This window comes from Zingiber officinale, chromosome 3A (genome assembly GCF_018446385.1).
Source record: "Zingiber officinale cultivar Zhangliang chromosome 3A, Zo_v1.1, whole genome shotgun sequence".
In the NCBI taxonomy this organism is placed as follows: Eukaryota; Viridiplantae; Streptophyta; class Magnoliopsida; order Zingiberales; family Zingiberaceae; genus Zingiber; species Zingiber officinale.
In genome coordinates this window covers 124425296-124442642 of record NC_055990.1, presented here as the reverse complement: position 1 = coordinate 124442642, position 17347 = coordinate 124425296, and the positions used below count along the sequence as shown (strand labels likewise).

Below are 17347 nucleotides of genomic sequence, written 5' to 3'. Positions count from 1 at the left end.
TATCAAACTTTTAAATTTTTAAATATAGATTTATCTATTAATTTCAAATAAAATTGACTAATAAATTTAAAAATCTCTAAATCATTTTAAATTAGTATCAATATACTCCTGACACTTTCCTTAATATATTCATGCTTAAAATTGTACGGCGAATTTTCAAAGAAGTTGAAAACAAATTGAGTCTGAAAAAAATTGAACGTGAAATAAAGAGTAGGTATAATAAAAAAAAAACGCTACTTTTTTATAAATTTTGAAAAATAGATACGTATGAAATGGATAATAATGAATCTTAGTTAGGTAAAATACCGCAAAATAAATTAACATCACCAGCATCATGCGACATTAAACTATCTGTCAGCCACCTTTTCAGTTCCAAATTGGCTGCTCAAACAATGCGTAACATGGCACAACTCAAACCATCATTCAACGTTGCTTCCTACAAATCCATGTACGCTAAAGATATTTTTGTTCTTTCAATTATAACGTGGTTGTCATTTTGTGAGCATGCTCAGATCAGAGCACGCAGTAGTATCACAAAAGAGAACAGAATCAAGCATCGACAAAGGCCTTAAGGACTACGATATTCATCTAACAAAATGCATATAATAGCATGCATGACCAAAGATGAGATACTAGCAAAATGCAAAAATGACCAACGTCAAATACACGATAGTCTACTTAAACTTTCAGAAAAGGTTGTCTTTTATCGTTTAAGTTGGCATCCTCTTCCGATTTGCCATTCTCTTCACCTTCAGGCCTTGTTTGTATACCCTCAAGCCATTTTGAGAATCCCTCAATAAGAGCATCTCGCATCCAAGGATGTCTACATTGCTCCACAGCTTCAGGTAAGGTAACCCAAGACCTGTAACGGGTGCTTTGCTCTGGCCACGACTCTAGCTCCTCTCTCACTTGTAGAGCAAATACTGCAGCTTTGCACAAACCTTCTGGACTGAATTCATCTTGCAGGGTTTTGCTTTTGAAGAGATAGTCCCCCAAGAATGACTAAAATTGAAACATAAGCTGAATCATTGATTATAAAAAGAAACAATGAATCATGCAATGAATTTAAAAAAAAAAAAAAAGGTAACTATAAAGTTTCTCCAGCAAATGAAAATATGCACCCACACTAAGCGACATCACATTTAAAGGACAAGTAATTTTTCTGCTTGAGCTATGTAAGATTTAGGAGTCTCAAAAACTTGTGGCAGGTTTAGTGTTTAAATTCGAGACTAGATCTGTAGGCAGCTAGAGTTAGCTGGAAAATAAACTTTATGACATGGTAGTTAGAGCAATAATAGAATTGAAAAATTTTGGATCACCAAAGTTTTTTTTTTTTTTGACCAAGAGAGAAGGAAATAGAATACATTAAATTACCACTATATCCCCTTTAACTCCTGCTTCTTCAAGGGCTTCTCGCACAGCTGCCTCTTCAACAGTTTCATCATTTTCCCATCCTCCCTGCGCAGGGGTAAAAAAGATGCAAATCACAAAACAGATAAATAGTGCCTGCCAATATAGTTCACTCATAAAACAAGCAGGCATCATGCATCACACGAAAATTGGCAAGACCTAATTATATATACAGATAGGGGAATTTCCGTAAATGCACATATGACATGGATATACATATAGATATATCATTAAGACAAAAGCTGGAACCACCTGGGAAGAGAACCATAATTTTTTTCTCCATTTATATTTTACATACCTTAAAAATAAGATAATTGTACACTAAGAGAATAGGATTGCAACCCAGCTGAAAGAAAGTGATTGTACCTCATTGATCTCTTCACAAAACATATGACATGTTTTTTTTCTCCATTTTTTTTCATCTTTCTACCACAATGAAATATTATTGATATTAGCAAATATCATTCTATCACTTCAAATTCTTCTTGTATCATTGTTGCTCCTTTTTTTTTGAAGGCTTGTTCCTCATCTTCTTTTTGTTCCTTGCTCCAAGTTCTTGTAAATCAGGTTCAAATATAAAACCTAATTAGTAGACTTCCCTTTTCTTCTTCTACATTGAACTAAAATCAACCACAAAAACTTAGCAACCTACCTCCCTCATTGCCCATGTTCCCTCTTAGTTCCTCCTCTTTGCTCACAATCAATTGTTCCTCTTTAGCTACTCCATCAATTACATGATCATCCTCATCATTCTCTCCATGGACACAATCCTTTTCCTTTTTGACCGCGACATCTCCTCTTCCTCATGCATATCTACATCTCCTCCTCCTACGTATCTTTTCTCTCATCTCCTTGCCATAGTATTTCTATTGGAATCCCTTATTGCCAAAGTCATGCAATTTTTCGGCCTCGCCTTTTTTCACCAACTTTCCTAGATAGATCTTAATAGAAACTTTCTTCCCTTTGCTAGGAAGCTCCCTCTCAATTTGTTATGAATGTGTCACATGCATGTGACGGTATGAAAGAAGACCTCATAGAGAGTCATGTTCACCCATTGCATATCTGGGCATGCTAATCTTGATGAGTTAGATGAAGTAGATCATCCACAATTGTTCCCTCTTTGAAATTGAAGATCACTTTCTCTTGTCTTTGGATTGTCATTTCTTTGCTTGTTTTGTTGAAGGATTCTATGATTAAAGAAGCACGGTTGCAACATCCCCAGAATATGTTTTATCCATCACCAGATGTTTGGACTAGAAATATGCTTAGTGTAATTTCAACATTCTATAATTTAATCAGAAATTAACTATCAATTAATTGTCCAAAGTGAAAGTTATAAGGAGAAAAGAAAACCAAAGAAACTCTAGCTCATCATCATCAACCATGTTTGTCGTAAGCTACATGAATCTTATGAGTTCTATGCAAAGCTAAATCATTAGTAATATTCAACCTAATTAAATCACTTCTTATTATATTATAATGATTAGTGTTTTCTTTGGCATCCTTCTTCTCCCTTACTCATTCCAATCCAATAGTTTCAATTCTTCCAATTACAAAATTCATTAGTTGCTGTAGAACATGTCCATACCATCTCAAATGTTTTTTCCCCTCATTTTTTGATCTATTGAAGTTATGCCTAATTTCTCTTAAATATTGGTATTTTATTTTATCTTTGCTAATAATTCCACAATCCACCTAAATATTGGTACTTGTTCAATCACATAAGACTCTAAAGCTTCTTTCCATTTATTTTTATCCTATTAATGATACTTCATTATAATCCTATTCTTGTTGACGAAATTAAATTCATCTTAATTCAGCTTACCATAAAACCCCTTTTGATTTCAAAGATTTTTCTCTACAATTTAAGCTTAGATTTTAATCAAATTACACTCACATCAATTAACATAATATTGCTGTGAATAACATAGGCTAAGGAGGCTTATCTTGAATATGGTTAGTTCATTTACTGCTAATAGGATTACATAGGGACTTAGGGCTAGCCTTAATGTCTACCTATAACTGCAGAAAAATCATTTGTCATGCTCCCAAATAACTCCACTGCTAACAATATTATCATATGTATCTTTTATCACATCAATATAATTATTAGATATTTATTTTTCCAAAACCCACCACAATAGCTTCTATATACTCTTTTAAATCAATAAAAATTATATGCAAGTCCTCCTTTTCTCAATAATTTTTCTATTAATTCTCTTACTAAGTAAATAGCCTCTATAGTTGATTTTCCAATCATGAAACCAAATGTAATACATCTATATCTAGAATAACATTTATGGAACTATTGTTCATCATACTGGGAGAAACCAAATGCTACTTTCTATCAATCACAATTCTAAAAACCAAACATTGGTTTTACATGTACACTTTTGCACAAATGTCATTGGACAGTGGATCCTATTTAATTTATCAATGCAATTTTTTTACCCTTTATAGAAAATTATCTATGCAACACGAGCAACAACACTATTTAATTTCAACATGTATTTGTTAAATTGGTATGACTCGCCAAATCTTAATAGTGAATTTCAGATATTTTACATACAGAAAATTGTTTTCTCCATTTGTCACCAAACTTGAAACTTTAATATGAGTTTTGGGAATCCTAAAGTGTTTAACTGATAGCTAAAGGGTTAGCATCAAAGAACATAAATGGGAGGAGTAATGTATGCTATTCGGACTCTGATGCAAGTATCCAACATGGGTGCATATCTAAGTGTGACTATTTCTAAAAATATTTATACATGAGCAGTAGGGGTGTGCCTTTAGGTGTTGGTGTCAGACTATTGTTCAACAAAAGAATAGAGAGGGTAATTAATGAGTCTGAGAAGAAAGAGAAGGTGACCTTGGTCATCCATGTGGCTAACCAACTAGTAAACCAATCAATGGGCATTGCAGTCCACGATGTAATCAACTAGGAAATCGGTCAACTAGGCAACGAAGGTCAAGTTTAATAGACCTTAAGGATACATATGGAGATGAAGAGAGGTGTATGGGGTTTTGTGATTATGTGAACAAATGTGAGAGTTTTTGAGCCTGAACTCATCCTTTTGGACTTGAAAGAAACCCTGGTGAAAAGGAGTTAATCCTCAAAATGGGGAGAAGCAAAAAGATGTGAGGGTTAAAGTACCAATAATCCCCTTTTCCCCATTGATTTGAAAGATTTTAACATATCACTTCTATTCATTGGCTTCCTTGTTGTTCCCTTAGGTTCTATCATATCCTCCTTCAATCATACACATTGTGACATATAGCAGTATTCAATATTAGAGTATCATTCATGAGTTGTTTGTACTGTATCAGTATATTTGGGTTCACTTCAGTACTTATTGTTTAGTACCAATTAATTGTGTTTTTTTTTACTTTATTGTTTTAAGTTTGATGATATCCATCATTTGTGATTGCATGCATAAGTGAACTAATTAACCCACTTGGACTGGCTGTCTTGATTGGCTAGGCAAGCCACCTAAATCTAGGAAGAATCTAATAGGAGCAATTACACCCACTAGACCTAGAGATATTATTAGAGATAACATGTCTTTTATCACATAAAATAGTAATCTGGGTTCACTTTCAGTACTTATAGATTAGCACCAATTAATTGTGTTTTTTTTACTTTGTTGTTTTAAGTGTGATGATATCCATCATTTGTGATTGCATGCATAAGTGAACTAATTAACCCACTTGGACTGGCTGTCCTGATTGCCTAGGCAAGCCACTTAAATCTAGGAAGAGTCAAATAGGAGCAATTACACCCGCCTAGAGATATTATTAAAGATAACGTGTCTTTTATCACATAAAATAGTAGTTGACCCACAATAATAATGTTAGAGTAGTCTTTAATGCCCCGCGGGTGTAGTCGAGTTGGTACTCAGGCAAGGCTTGCCACCAAAGAGGCATGGTTCGATTCCCGATCTACAGGTGCAAATACTGCTTTCGGGTTATCCAGTGCCTCTGTCTAGGAAGGTCGCTCGGCTAAGGCTGAATAAGCCCCCTGATTTATCCTCTTCCAGAGTGCGGGGGTCACCTTAGAAGGGTCGCTAAGGTGGCGACTTCACCTTTTTGCCACCATAGTTAGAGTAGTCTTTAATTTATCCAATTGTAACATCCATCTTCAATATTTGAAGGTATGATCCCATTTTATTTAGCAATTGATATCACTACCCACCTTGTATCTTTTTGATAAATAAATCCTTTACTCATTTTGTTGTTTCTTATAGTTTATTCTTCATAATTGTTCTCTTTATTGTGCAAGTATCATGAATTTCAAATTACCTAACTAATAGTATCCTCTTTAGAATTATTAATATTACATGACCAAATAAACTAATCAACTTTGCCCCCATTGCCCTTTAGGTTGTGCATCTGTCACTGCCTAGAATTGTTTTTGAAACATCTAGATGGATGCTTAATCACAAGATGAAGCAATCCCCTTTCTTTTCCACTTAACCTAGACAGCTTTTTAGAACTATGGTGAACTAATCACATGATAACATAAGCTCAGCCCAACTCGCATCCTTCATTTCAAGATTGATTTTTGAAAAGGTAATTTTGCAACACTAGCAAGCATTAATTTTATGACAAACTTAACATTTTATCCCATGCTATGATGCTAACATGGAAATATACTACTTTGTAGGTTTTCTTCGATGGGAGAGAAAATTTCCAGCTAAAATTTTGAAGTTATTTTCCCTTGATTGTTCAAATGGGGATGGGCTGATAAGTTGGTATCCTTCCAAAGCTTCCCTCTTTGGAATGAATCTTCCTCTCCAAATGGGGGCATGGCTCCTCTTTGTATCAGCATATACCAATATTCTTCCTAGAACACTTTCTCATCAAAGAAAAAAGAATCACAAGGCCATCATAAGAGGGGAGCATGATTAAGAATTGGAAAAAGCCACCCAGGTTTTCTTCTTTTGAAATGTAAGCAATGTGAATTGCTAATCGGAGTCACGTCTCATAATTGAAGAGAAAGGAGCTAAATAGTAAATTGGAGAGAAGTTTACATGGGATGTCCTAGTTCATTCTTGTCCAAAGAAGTGCTTGCGTAAACATGGGCACAAAATTTGGCAGCTCCCTGCATCGCAGAAACAGCCTTTTGCAACGTAGGATAAGGTTGCATATAATAGATCCAATGTAGTTCAATCCTTCCCTGAGACCTCGCATTGGCAGGAACTTCATGCACCGAGCTATCCTTTTTTATAGATAGATAGTCCTACTAAATCTTTATATATACAAAATCTCATGTTACTTTACATTTGCCCCCCCCCCCCTATAAATTTGATATATTTGCTTGAAAGCTCTTATCATTTACAACCAAGTCTAGTTCATAACAAAACCAACCATCTCTAATGAAACTATTGCTTCCATTTTGGCATTGGTTCTTAATACAAAAGAACATGGTAAAGGATAAAGAATTGCAATGGTGTAGGATATTATGATATTTCTCCCATGCTAAGTTTCTTTTTATGGTTACATATCTTAGTTACTCACAAGAAGATGCTAAGTGTGAAGAAAGACTGTGTTAAAAAATTCTCTGTAGTAGGTAATGACTCCATCAAATATCTTGTCATGATAAAAGAAATGGACATCATAAGAGTTATCTTTGAGGAAATAATTTACTGACACATGCCTTCATCTTTTATGTAACTTTGACAGAACATAAATTGTAGCACTCAGAATGTCAAGTAATTACTAACTTAAATTAGTGAAGCATTAAAACTAACTGCTGGAGTGTTCTTAAAGCAAAAGGTCGAAGAAAATAAGATCAAATTCAGTTAAACAAACAAAAACATTTTTGGCATCAAAATATGAGTTCCTTGATAAATGTTCACCATTGTGCAAGATAAAAGCTAAGATACAAGGAAATAGAATGTGGTAACTGCTGACCTAGTAAAATCTTGTTATAAAAACTGAAGCACTAATATATATGCTTTGTGAAAACAATATATAACTTGTAAAAATATAGTTTTATACACCTTTCATATGAAATAAAGGAGATTTAACATTCAATAAAAGTTTAAAAGCAATTAAAATATGAAAGTATCATACCTTTGGAAATAAGAGGCCTGGTCCACTAGGTGAGTTAATCATGAGAACTTCAACTTCGATATTATGTTTGTCATCAGAAATATCACAGCTTTTATATCTAAATGGGATACACCTGCAAATATGTGGCATGTTAGATGATTGATACTCAAACCATACACAAGTAATATATAAATAACTATATATCATCCCATAATGCACCATATAGACAATCTAAAAATTCTGTATCATTACTAACAATAAATATATCATTATTTTCTCCACAGAAAGCTTTAGAAAGACAAATATATTATTGGAAAGCATTTTAACTTTCTTGAAGGATCACATAACTCTTTGGGTAGGCAATCAAGAAGGGGGGGAAAACCTTTAAGTTCCACAAGATGTGAAAATAAAACGCATCAGATTATATAAAGGCACTAAGGAAAATGTTCTTATGATAAAAAAAAAATGAGGAAGCAAGTGAAGCCAGCTAGCAAAACATGAAGAGAAATGCAGCGTATGTCTAATGACTCCAAGGATAAATAAGCATTCCTTATTCTAAGGCCTTTAATACTGATCACATCAAAGGAGCCCCAGCATATTCAAACTAACAATGATATGGGCTCAACAGCTCAAGCTTCCTCCTCTTTACATCAATATTAAAGTACAAATTTTAACATTTTAACAGCTCGTTCTCCCAATCACCATCATCAAGTCATATTTATCCAAAGTATCTAGCATTAGTTACAAAGAATTTTTCCCTCATCAAACTTTATAGAAAAAAAATGTTAAACCAGGAAACACCAAACCTAGGGCAACCGGCCTAGCCCCGCAAAAATTTCCAACCGATTGCCAAGGTAAATCGGGAAGCGCTAGCGGCGGGCGGCCTAGAAGTCCGCGGTTGCGCACCCCATTTGGAGGGAAAATCCCTCAAATGTGTCATAGCTAGGAATCGAACCGCAGATGCCTGGGTGATAGCCTAGGGGCCAATCAAACTTTATAGAAGATTGCATCACTTGTAACATTTCAAACAATTAAATAACCTTTTATTATGTTAAGCAAAGATAACTTTGGCACATTTATCCTTTACACCTTCCACTCTAATTATTTCAACTCTTCTAAAATATAATCTGTTTGAACTCCATTTGCACATTCATATCATCTCAGCATATTTTCTCTCATTGTATAATTAATTGGAGCTACACGTAAATGTTATTTTATTTTTTCCTTTTCCATTAACAGTTCAAAGCCATTTGAGCATTCTCATCTCTGCTACTTTTATTGTTTGTATGTGCTAAGATATTCTAGACACTGAGCTAGTTTCATAATTCCTATCAAACAAGTGTAAGTACATGATGGAAATCAGACCAATCTTGCAGTTAAAAGTTGATCTGAAAATATAAAAAGGGCCCATCCGATCTTCAGATATATGGCAACAAATCTATCATCAATGCACAAAAAGTATAATGAATATTTTACCTAAATTGGTAAAATGTTTTTATCTAAGCAACTGTCCAACCAAATATTTCAGATGGAAGAAATTTCCTAAATCCCAGCTATTAACCACCAGTTCCAGATATCATGACAGAAAGGTAATTAAAATTCTCACTTTCGAGCGACAAGAAACTATTTCATTGCTCATCGTACTAACACAGTTACATAGTAGAAAAAGACAGGCACATAAAGTCATAAACATCGAATAAGGCCAGCAAGAAAGCTACATAATAGACAACTCAACAAGGTGCAAGACGCCTACTCGTTCTGGTCTTGCACTTCTTCAAGATCAAGTACGGGATCCGTAGAGAAGTGATGGACTAGTGTCAAGGAAATGGAATATAAAGGGGGCAATCACCAAATAAAAATTGCAGCTAGAAGACAGCGACAGCGACCCCAGAAAATAAAAATAAAAATTCAAACTTGGAAAGAGAAAGCAGCCGATCGGTTGATGAATTAGAAAGCATTGAAATTACTCGGAAAGAAGAGTCGACTACAATAAGCACCAAAAAAGAAAAAGAAAACAAAAAAGATGTAAAAAGAGAGGGAAGAAGGAGGGACCCGGCAACAAGGCGACAACCGGCCTCGTATCGCTGCTGATGTCGACCGGTGCGGGCCACCAAATCGCACATGCTCTCTCCCCTTCCGTATTCCCCTTATTCAACTCTCCTTTTTCAGCCCTCCCTCCCTCTTTTTTCCTTCCAATCTCTGTCGTCTCTCTTACTTTGTGTGTCTCTTTCCTCGCATTTTTTCCCTCTCTGGTTGTCTGCCGGAATGAGATAGCTATCCTTGATGCGGCGGCAAAAGCTGAGGCGGTGGGAGGGGCAGCGATGCCAGAGGGAGGAGATCCCAAAATGGATTGAAAAGCAGCGCAGGTGAAGGGCTGAGGCGAGGAGAAAGAAGGAAACAACAAAACCCAAATATTTTTACGGGCTTGTGGTCGGTGGCTTCGAAGGAGTCGCCGTGCGGAGGCGATGCGTGGTGCTCTCGGTACGCAAATTACAAACCCCATCGCTCCCCCCTTGCCTTTCTTTCGAGGAAGGCGCTTAGCCACTTTTTTTTACTTTTACTTGCCAATTGATTTTGGAAATTATTTTTACAAAATGTTAAAAATATGCATACGGAATAAAATACACATCTTAGTATAAAATCAAAATCTGTCCACTTTACTCACTAAGTTTTAATAAAACATGAAATAAACTTATATTAATATCTCTTTTTCTTTTAGTACTGAAAAAATTTTAAAATTTATTAAAAATTTTATAAATAAGGATGTAGAATTCAAAACTCAATTACGGTGTATTATTAAAAAAATTTCTCATTAATCAATCGGAATTTGTCTCATTAATCAATCAGGAATCTAGAGTTCGACGTATTATTGAAAATTTTTCTCATTAATCAATTAGAAATCTAAAGTTCTCTTTAGTCTCTCGCATCTTAAAATTGACAACACTGCAAGCAGAAAACCCTATATAAATACCTTGGGTCGTCAATGTTATAAAGCATACTTTTCTCAGTTTTTTGGCTAAGATCAACTATAGAGATGTAAATGAGTCAAACCACTCGTGAGTTATTTGTAGGGACCCCGAGGTAATCAAGCAAAAGACGCAACTAGCGAGAAAAACGACACGGGAGAGAGTCGACGAATTCAGTGCATCCGAGAGACGAGGTACTGTTGAAGAGTACGTTGGCGGACAAGAAGGAAGCGCGCGGCATTTCCGAGGGACGAGAAGCTAAAACGAAAGCTTGCTCGAGAAGAAGGCCAGAAAATGGGTTAAGGTGAGCCCTATTCCGGATGGCTAAAATCACCCAAGTGAATGGAGAAAAAACCACACAATCAACAAGAAGTTGACTGGTCTAGGCACCCAGACCGCCCCTGGGTAGCCCAGGGCACCTCCTCAACGTGCCTTTGTCGAAGGTGGTCTGAGTGCCTGGAGTTGTTCCAAGCGTCTGGACCAGATAAGTTTTACCAGCACCAGCCATTGCGAGCCGTTGCGATTGGATAAAGTTTTATCCACACTCAGGTACTCGGAGCCCTTCTAGGAGCCCGAAGTCGTCACGTCAGTAAATGGTCAAATTTGACCAGCAGACTATAAATAAAGTTTTTTTCTTAGTAGTTCAATACAACACTTTCTGTACTTCGAACTACATCTCTGTTTTCAAGTTATGTGCTTCCAACTATTGTAAGAGGCTTCTCCACCTACGACAAAAAAAGAATTTTGATTAGTGCTTTCAACATCTTGGATTAACAATCTACCCTGCTGTAACCAAGTAAAAAATCGTTAGCCTCTTTTAATTTATGCATTTTAGTTTATTCTAATAAAGTGGTTGTACTAATCAAGCTGTAAGTTTCGAGAAAAGTTTGTTTACTTTTTCATTACAATTCATCCCCTCTTGTCTGCCGACCGAGGACCAACAAGTGGTATCGGAGCCAAGTTAGCCTCAAAAGGACTAATTGTCATCCGAACCAAAAGAAATGGTCGAATCTGGCATCTACTCACCAAAATTTGAGGGAAACTTCATAACGTGGAAAAAGTGCATGGAGGTATTCTTCAAGATTGATTTTGAAATCTTATTAATTATAAAATATAGTTTTGTAACACCTACGAATCAGCACGAAGACGAGAAAGAAGAGTACACATGGACGAAGAAGGAATAAGTAGACTTCGTGGCAAATAGAAAAGCAGAGTTCCATCTGCTTAATGTTCTTCCACCCCAGGAGATCAGTCGAATCGGAAGCTATGACTGAACTAAAGATCTCTGGAAAAAATTCCTGAAGCTTCATGAAGGTACTTCAGAAGCCAAACTAGCAAAGGGTGGCATCCTCTGAAGCCAACTAATGAACCCCCGGATGAACAAAAGATAAATGGTAGCCCAACTTCATGCAAGGATCAAAGATTTGATCACTCAGCTCAACAACCTCGGAGAAAAGATAACAAATTGTGACTCTTTAAGGTATGTACTTAACGCCTTTCCAAGAACTCAAGAGTGGTCAGCCTTAGTAGATGCTTACTACATTTCTAAAGATCTCGAGGCAAGTACTCTTGAAAATTTATTTTCAACTTTTGAACTTTACGAGTCTCGTTGTGTTGATAATCAAGAAATAGAAAAAATCTAACAATATTGCCCTAAAAGCCAAGAAGGATGAATCAGACGCCGACACTTCCCTCGATGATGACGAATCTGTTAGGATGTATACTAAAAGCCTAGCTTTTTGTAAACATTTATTATGAAATAAGAATCACATTGGTCAAATGTTTGTGTTTATATAATAAATACAATTATCCATTTAATTTATATTGTAGATAACATTGGTGTGTGGTGTCACACAGAACATCATGTTATCAATTCCTTATAAATCATAAATAGTAGCTCACAACCAAGATGGAATGGGACAAACCATTAGAATGGTTGTAGTGTAATTTGGTATTAGTTTATCTTAACTATAAAATTATACTAGTACACTATGTGTGTATTGAGCAGGACCATTTAAGGTTGTTTCTTTTTATACTAACTACATAAAAGGACAAGGCCTCAGTTATTATAGATGTGCGTACTCTTAATCATGATATAATAAAAAACACGTATACTTAATATTTATTTCTTTAATTTATCAATGGGTGAGATTTATTCAGTTGAATCAATAAGCCCAATAAGTTGGGAAATGATATTATTTATATGGTGTGTTGTTGATTATAGAATGAAATTGTGTCCTAGTGATCTAGGTTGATGATGTCCCCTTGAGGAGCTCATAAGGATTGTCATGTAAACCCTGCAGGTGGACTTAGTCCAACATGACAATAAAGTTGAGTAGTACTACTCTTGGAGCTAGATATTAATTAAGTGAGTTGTCAGTAACTCATTTAATTAATGGGCATTCGATATCTTAAACACAGAGAGATTAGCGCACTCATGATAAGAAGGAGCTCATATTGTAATATGGGATTGGTGCGGTAGTGCAATAATAACTCTTTAGTGGTATGTGTTATTATTGATGAACTTGAGTTAGGTGTTCAGGGCGAACATGGGAAGCTCAAGCTCATTAGGAGACCAAAACCAATTCCTCCTCTCGGTCCCTGTTGTATCCTCTTAAAAATCCTTATATCTACCTAAATCCCAGCTTCTTAACCAAGCTTAGGGGTCGGCCACATCCTTGCTTGGAGCCCAAGCAAGGGGCCGGCCAAGCCAAGCTTAGAGCTCAAGCTAGGGCTGACCAAGCCTTGCTTGGTGCCCAAGCAAGGGGCCGACCATATAAGAGAAAAGGAAAATTTTATTTAAAATAAAATTTTGATGCTATCCACATAGTTTTTTAAAAGAGAGTTTTAAATTTTTAAAATCTTTCCTTTTATAGCTTATTACACAGGTTTAAAAGAGAGATTTGATATCTTTCCTTATTTGTAGTTATCTATAATGTTTAAAAGAAAGATTTTAATTTTTAATAAAACTTTCCTTTTTTGAAATCATGATTTAAAAGTAGTTTTATTTTAAAATTTTTCTTTTATAGATATCCACAAAAGGATTTAAAAGAGAAGATTTTAATTTTATAAAGCATACCTTTTATAGCTATCCACAAAAGAGATTTTAAAAGAGAGATTTTAATTTTTGTTTAAAATCTTTCCTTGTTAGGACATGATGTGGCCAGCCATGTAAAGGAATAAAAGGAAGTTTTAATTTTTTTTTTTAAAACTTTACTTTTTTACATTTACCAAGGATTATAAAAGAGAGGTAGAAGGCTCCTTTATGGTACAACAATAACATCCTTTGTTCCTCTTCCTTTTTCTTTGGTGGCCGACCCTCTTCTTTCTCTCTTCTCCTTTTGTTTTCTTTCTTGGAGGCTGGCGACATCAAGTTGTTGGAATGTATACTAAAAGCCTAGTTTTTGTATAAATATTTATTTTGAAATAAAGAATCACATTGGTCAAATGTCTACATTTATATGCTAAGTGTAGTTGTTCAAATTAATTTATATTATAGATAACATGGTGTGTGGTGTCACACACAGAAGATCATATTATCAGGTCCTTATAAGTTATAAATAGTAGTTCATGACTAAGATGGAAAGGAACAAATCATTGGAATAGTCGTAGTATAATTTGATATTAGTTTATCTTGACTATAAAATTACACTAGTACACTCTGAGTGTATTGAGCAAGACCATTTGAGGTAGTTTCTTTTTATACTGACTCTTTAAAAGAATAAGAACTCTGTTATTATGGAAGTGTGTGCTCTTAATCATGATATAATAACAAACACGTATACTTAATATTTATTTCTTTAATTTATCAAAGGGTGAGATTTAGTTCGTTAAATCAGTAGGCCCGATAAGTTGGTAAATGATATTATTTATATGGTGTGTTGTTGATTATAGAATGAAACTATGTCATAGTAATCTAGGTTTATGATGTCCCCAAGAGGAACTCATAAGGATTGACATGTAAACTATGCAGGTGGATTTTGTCTGACATTACAATAAATTTGAGTGGTACTACTTTTGGAGCTAGATATTAATTAAGTGAGTTGTCAGTAACTCATTCGATATCTTAAATAATGGACATTCGATATCTTAAACACAGGGAGATTAGCGTACTCATGATAAGAAGGAGCTCATATTGTAATATGGGATTGGTGCGGTAGTGCAATAATAATTCTTTAGTGGTATGAGTTATTATTGATGAACTTGAGTTAGGTGTTCGGGGTGAACATGGGAAGCTCAAGCTCATCGAGAGACCAAAACCAATTCCTCCTCTCGGTCCCTGTTGTAGCCTCTTATTTATAAAGTATTATATCTACCCAAAGCCTAGCTTCTTAAAGCCTAAGCTAGTGCCAGCCAAGCCTTGCTTGGAGTCCAAGCAAGGGGTCGGCCAAGCTAAGCTTGGAGCCCAAGCTAGGGCCGGCCAAGCCTTGCTTGGTGCCCAAGCAAGAGGTCGTCCACACACATAGAAAAGGAGTTTTATTTTTTGTAAAATCTTTCCTTTATAGAGATCCATAAAAAGGATTTAAAAGGATGATTTTAATTATAAAACTTTCCTTTTTTTAGATCGGTCACAAAAGAAAATAAAAGGGAATTTTATTTTATTAAAAACTTTCCTTTTATGATATTTTCCACATGGTTTTAAAAGAGAGTTTTAAATTTTAAAAGCTTTCCTTTTATAGCTTTCTACAAAGGATTAAAAGAGAGATTTAAATTTGTAGTTATCTATAATGTTTAAAAAAAATATTTTATTTTTAAACTTTCCTTTTTTTAACCTTGATATAAAAGGAGTTTTATTTTAAATATTTTCTTTTATAGACATCCATAAAAGGATTTAAAAGAGAATATTTTAATTTTATAAAACATGTCTTTTATAGCTATCCATAAAAGGGATTTTAAAAGAGAGATTTTAATTTTTATTTAAAATCTTTCCTTGTTTGATAAATAGGATGTGACCAGCCATGTTAAAGGAATAAAAGGAAGTTTTATTTTTTGTTATAAAACTTTTCTTTTTTGGATTCATCAAGGATTATAAAAGAAGAGGAAGTGGTGTCTTAGGGACATAACATATCTCTTATTCTCCTCTTCTATTCCTTGTGGTCGGCCCTCCTTTTCTCCCTTTCCTCTTCATTGTGGTCGGCGGCATTAAGGAGAAGCCCTTCATCCTTGGTGGCCGGTTATATAGAGAAGAAGAAGAAGAGAAAGGAAGCATCCTATTCTAGCATCCCTTGGAGTTGGGGTGACCAAAAGTCTAGGAAGCAAAGGAAGGCTTGGGTGGATTTCATCTTGGTAGATCATCGCTCACATGACGTCCAAGAGAAGGAGAGGAACACAATAGAAGATAAAGAGCTCTATAAGCTACAAAGAAATGTTGGAGCAATCCCAATAGTCCGTGCGACCATGTGTTTTGGTGTTTGAGCAAAGAGTTTAAGTTAGGTTTGCCCTTGTATTTGATATGTGTATTTGAGTTGTGTAGGTTTGCAGAATATACATGTGACTCAGATTGATGGCTTCGGGTCCGATGAAGGATGGAGCATCCGAGGGACCTTGGACAAGGCAACGAGGACAAGGGCCGAGGGAAGCGACTTCGAGGCATACGCGAAGGATGGCATTGGGGATGAGCCGCGGGCTTGAATGCATCCGAGGGACGAGAGCCAAAGGAAGTAGGCTTGAAGGCAAGAGGTCAAGGCTGCAAAGAAGTGTCAAGTGAGTCATAAGGGTGAGGGTCCGAGTGCTGAGAGATTGTACTCGGAGTAAAATCCTAGTTTTAGGATTTTACTGTAGCGTTACTGTAGCAGTACGTAGCGTTATTATAGCAGTACGTAGCGTTACTGTAGCAGTCGACTGCATATTTTAGTAGTCGACTGCATGTTTTAGCAGTCGACTGGCAGCGAACAGAATATTTCTGTTCGCTCGGTTAGTGTGGAGCAGTCGACTGCTAGTTTTAGCAGTCGACTGGTATCGAGCCGTTGGGATGTAACGGTTGAATTTCCACAGAGGACAGTCAACTGCATGTTTTGGCAGTCGATTGGTAGGCGGGGTTTTCAATCCGCGGCCTATATAACCAAGGCTTGGAAGCTTAGTTATCCCTGACGAAATTGGACTTGGTTAAAGTCTAATTAGTAGTCTTTTGTGCTCAAGAGATCTTTGTGTGCCAAGAGGTCTTGGTTGGAGTTGTGGTGAGGTTTCTCCACCAACAAGGAGGTTGAGCTAGCCGGAGTTTGCTGGGGACTAATCCATCGACGGATTGAGGGATCGTCCACCTTACGGATACGCCATGGAGTAGGAGCAAGTTATCTCCGAACCACGTAAACGAACGTGTTAGCGGTTTGCATTTCCTTTCTTAGTTTTAGTCTTTCTACTTGTTTGTTTGTATTTCTGCTTGCACACTAACATTATAGAAAGAAGCGAGTATTTGTGGGTACTGTCTATCCAACCCCCTTCAAGCCGGCCACCGATCCCTTACAAGTGGTATCAGAGCAAGGCCGCTCTCTATCGGACTAACTGCCGAGGAAGCTAAGAAGATGACCAGCTTGATTGAACCGCCGAAATTTGAATGCGGAGACTTATGGGACATCACCTATTAGATGATGAAGATGGAGGCCTTCTTCGACACGGATTGGGACACCATGATGGTGGTAAAGGAACCGTTCGAAGTCTCGAAGGATAAGAAAGGGAAGAAACTCCGACCACGATATTGGACGGAAGAGCAAACCTCACGGTCAAAGGAAAATTCAAAGGTAATATCGATTTTAATTGATATTTTGCCTAATGATATGATGAGTTGTGTAGGTGACTATGAGAATGCCCATGATTTGTAGAGCAAGATAAAGAAGGTTCCATGGGAAAAACCTTTTTCTACACAAGAGGAAGAAAAATCCGAAGAAACGGATGAAGAAGCTCAAGTAGAGAAGGACCAA

General features: G+C 36.0%; 1 protein-coding gene across 1 annotated transcript; it reads right to left on the bottom strand.

Moving 5' to 3' along the window:
* Positions 1-589: 589 nt before the first annotated feature.
* Positions 590-9986, bottom strand: LOC122054001 (nudix hydrolase 16, mitochondrial-like). Its single transcript, XM_042615872.1, has 4 exons — positions 9517-9986; positions 7486-7597; positions 1375-1458; positions 590-1002 (listed from the first exon to the last, which is right to left on the bottom strand). The coding sequence occupies exons 1-4, from the start codon at positions 9585-9587 to the stop codon at positions 679-681; spliced, it is 591 nt and encodes a 196-aa protein (XP_042471806.1). The 5' UTR covers positions 9588-9986; the 3' UTR covers positions 590-678.
* Between the last annotated feature and the right edge of the window lie 7361 nt (positions 9987-17347).

What these genes read in the sequence shown, in the direction of transcription:
- LOC122054001 (XM_042615872.1), bottom strand. Translation starts at nt 9,587, where the DNA reads ATGTGCGATTTGGTGGCCCGCACCGGTCGACATCAGCAGCGATACGAG. An exon ending in GGTTGTCGCCTTGTTGCCGG is followed by an intron (nt 7,598 to 9,516) that starts GTCCCTCCTTCT and finishes ACATATTTGCAG; the next exon opens with GTGTATCCCATTTAGATATA. An exon ending in CAGGCCTCTTATTTCCAAAG is followed by an intron (nt 1,459 to 7,485) that starts GTATGATACTTT and finishes ACCCCTGCGCAG; the next exon opens with GGAGGATGGGAAAATGATGA.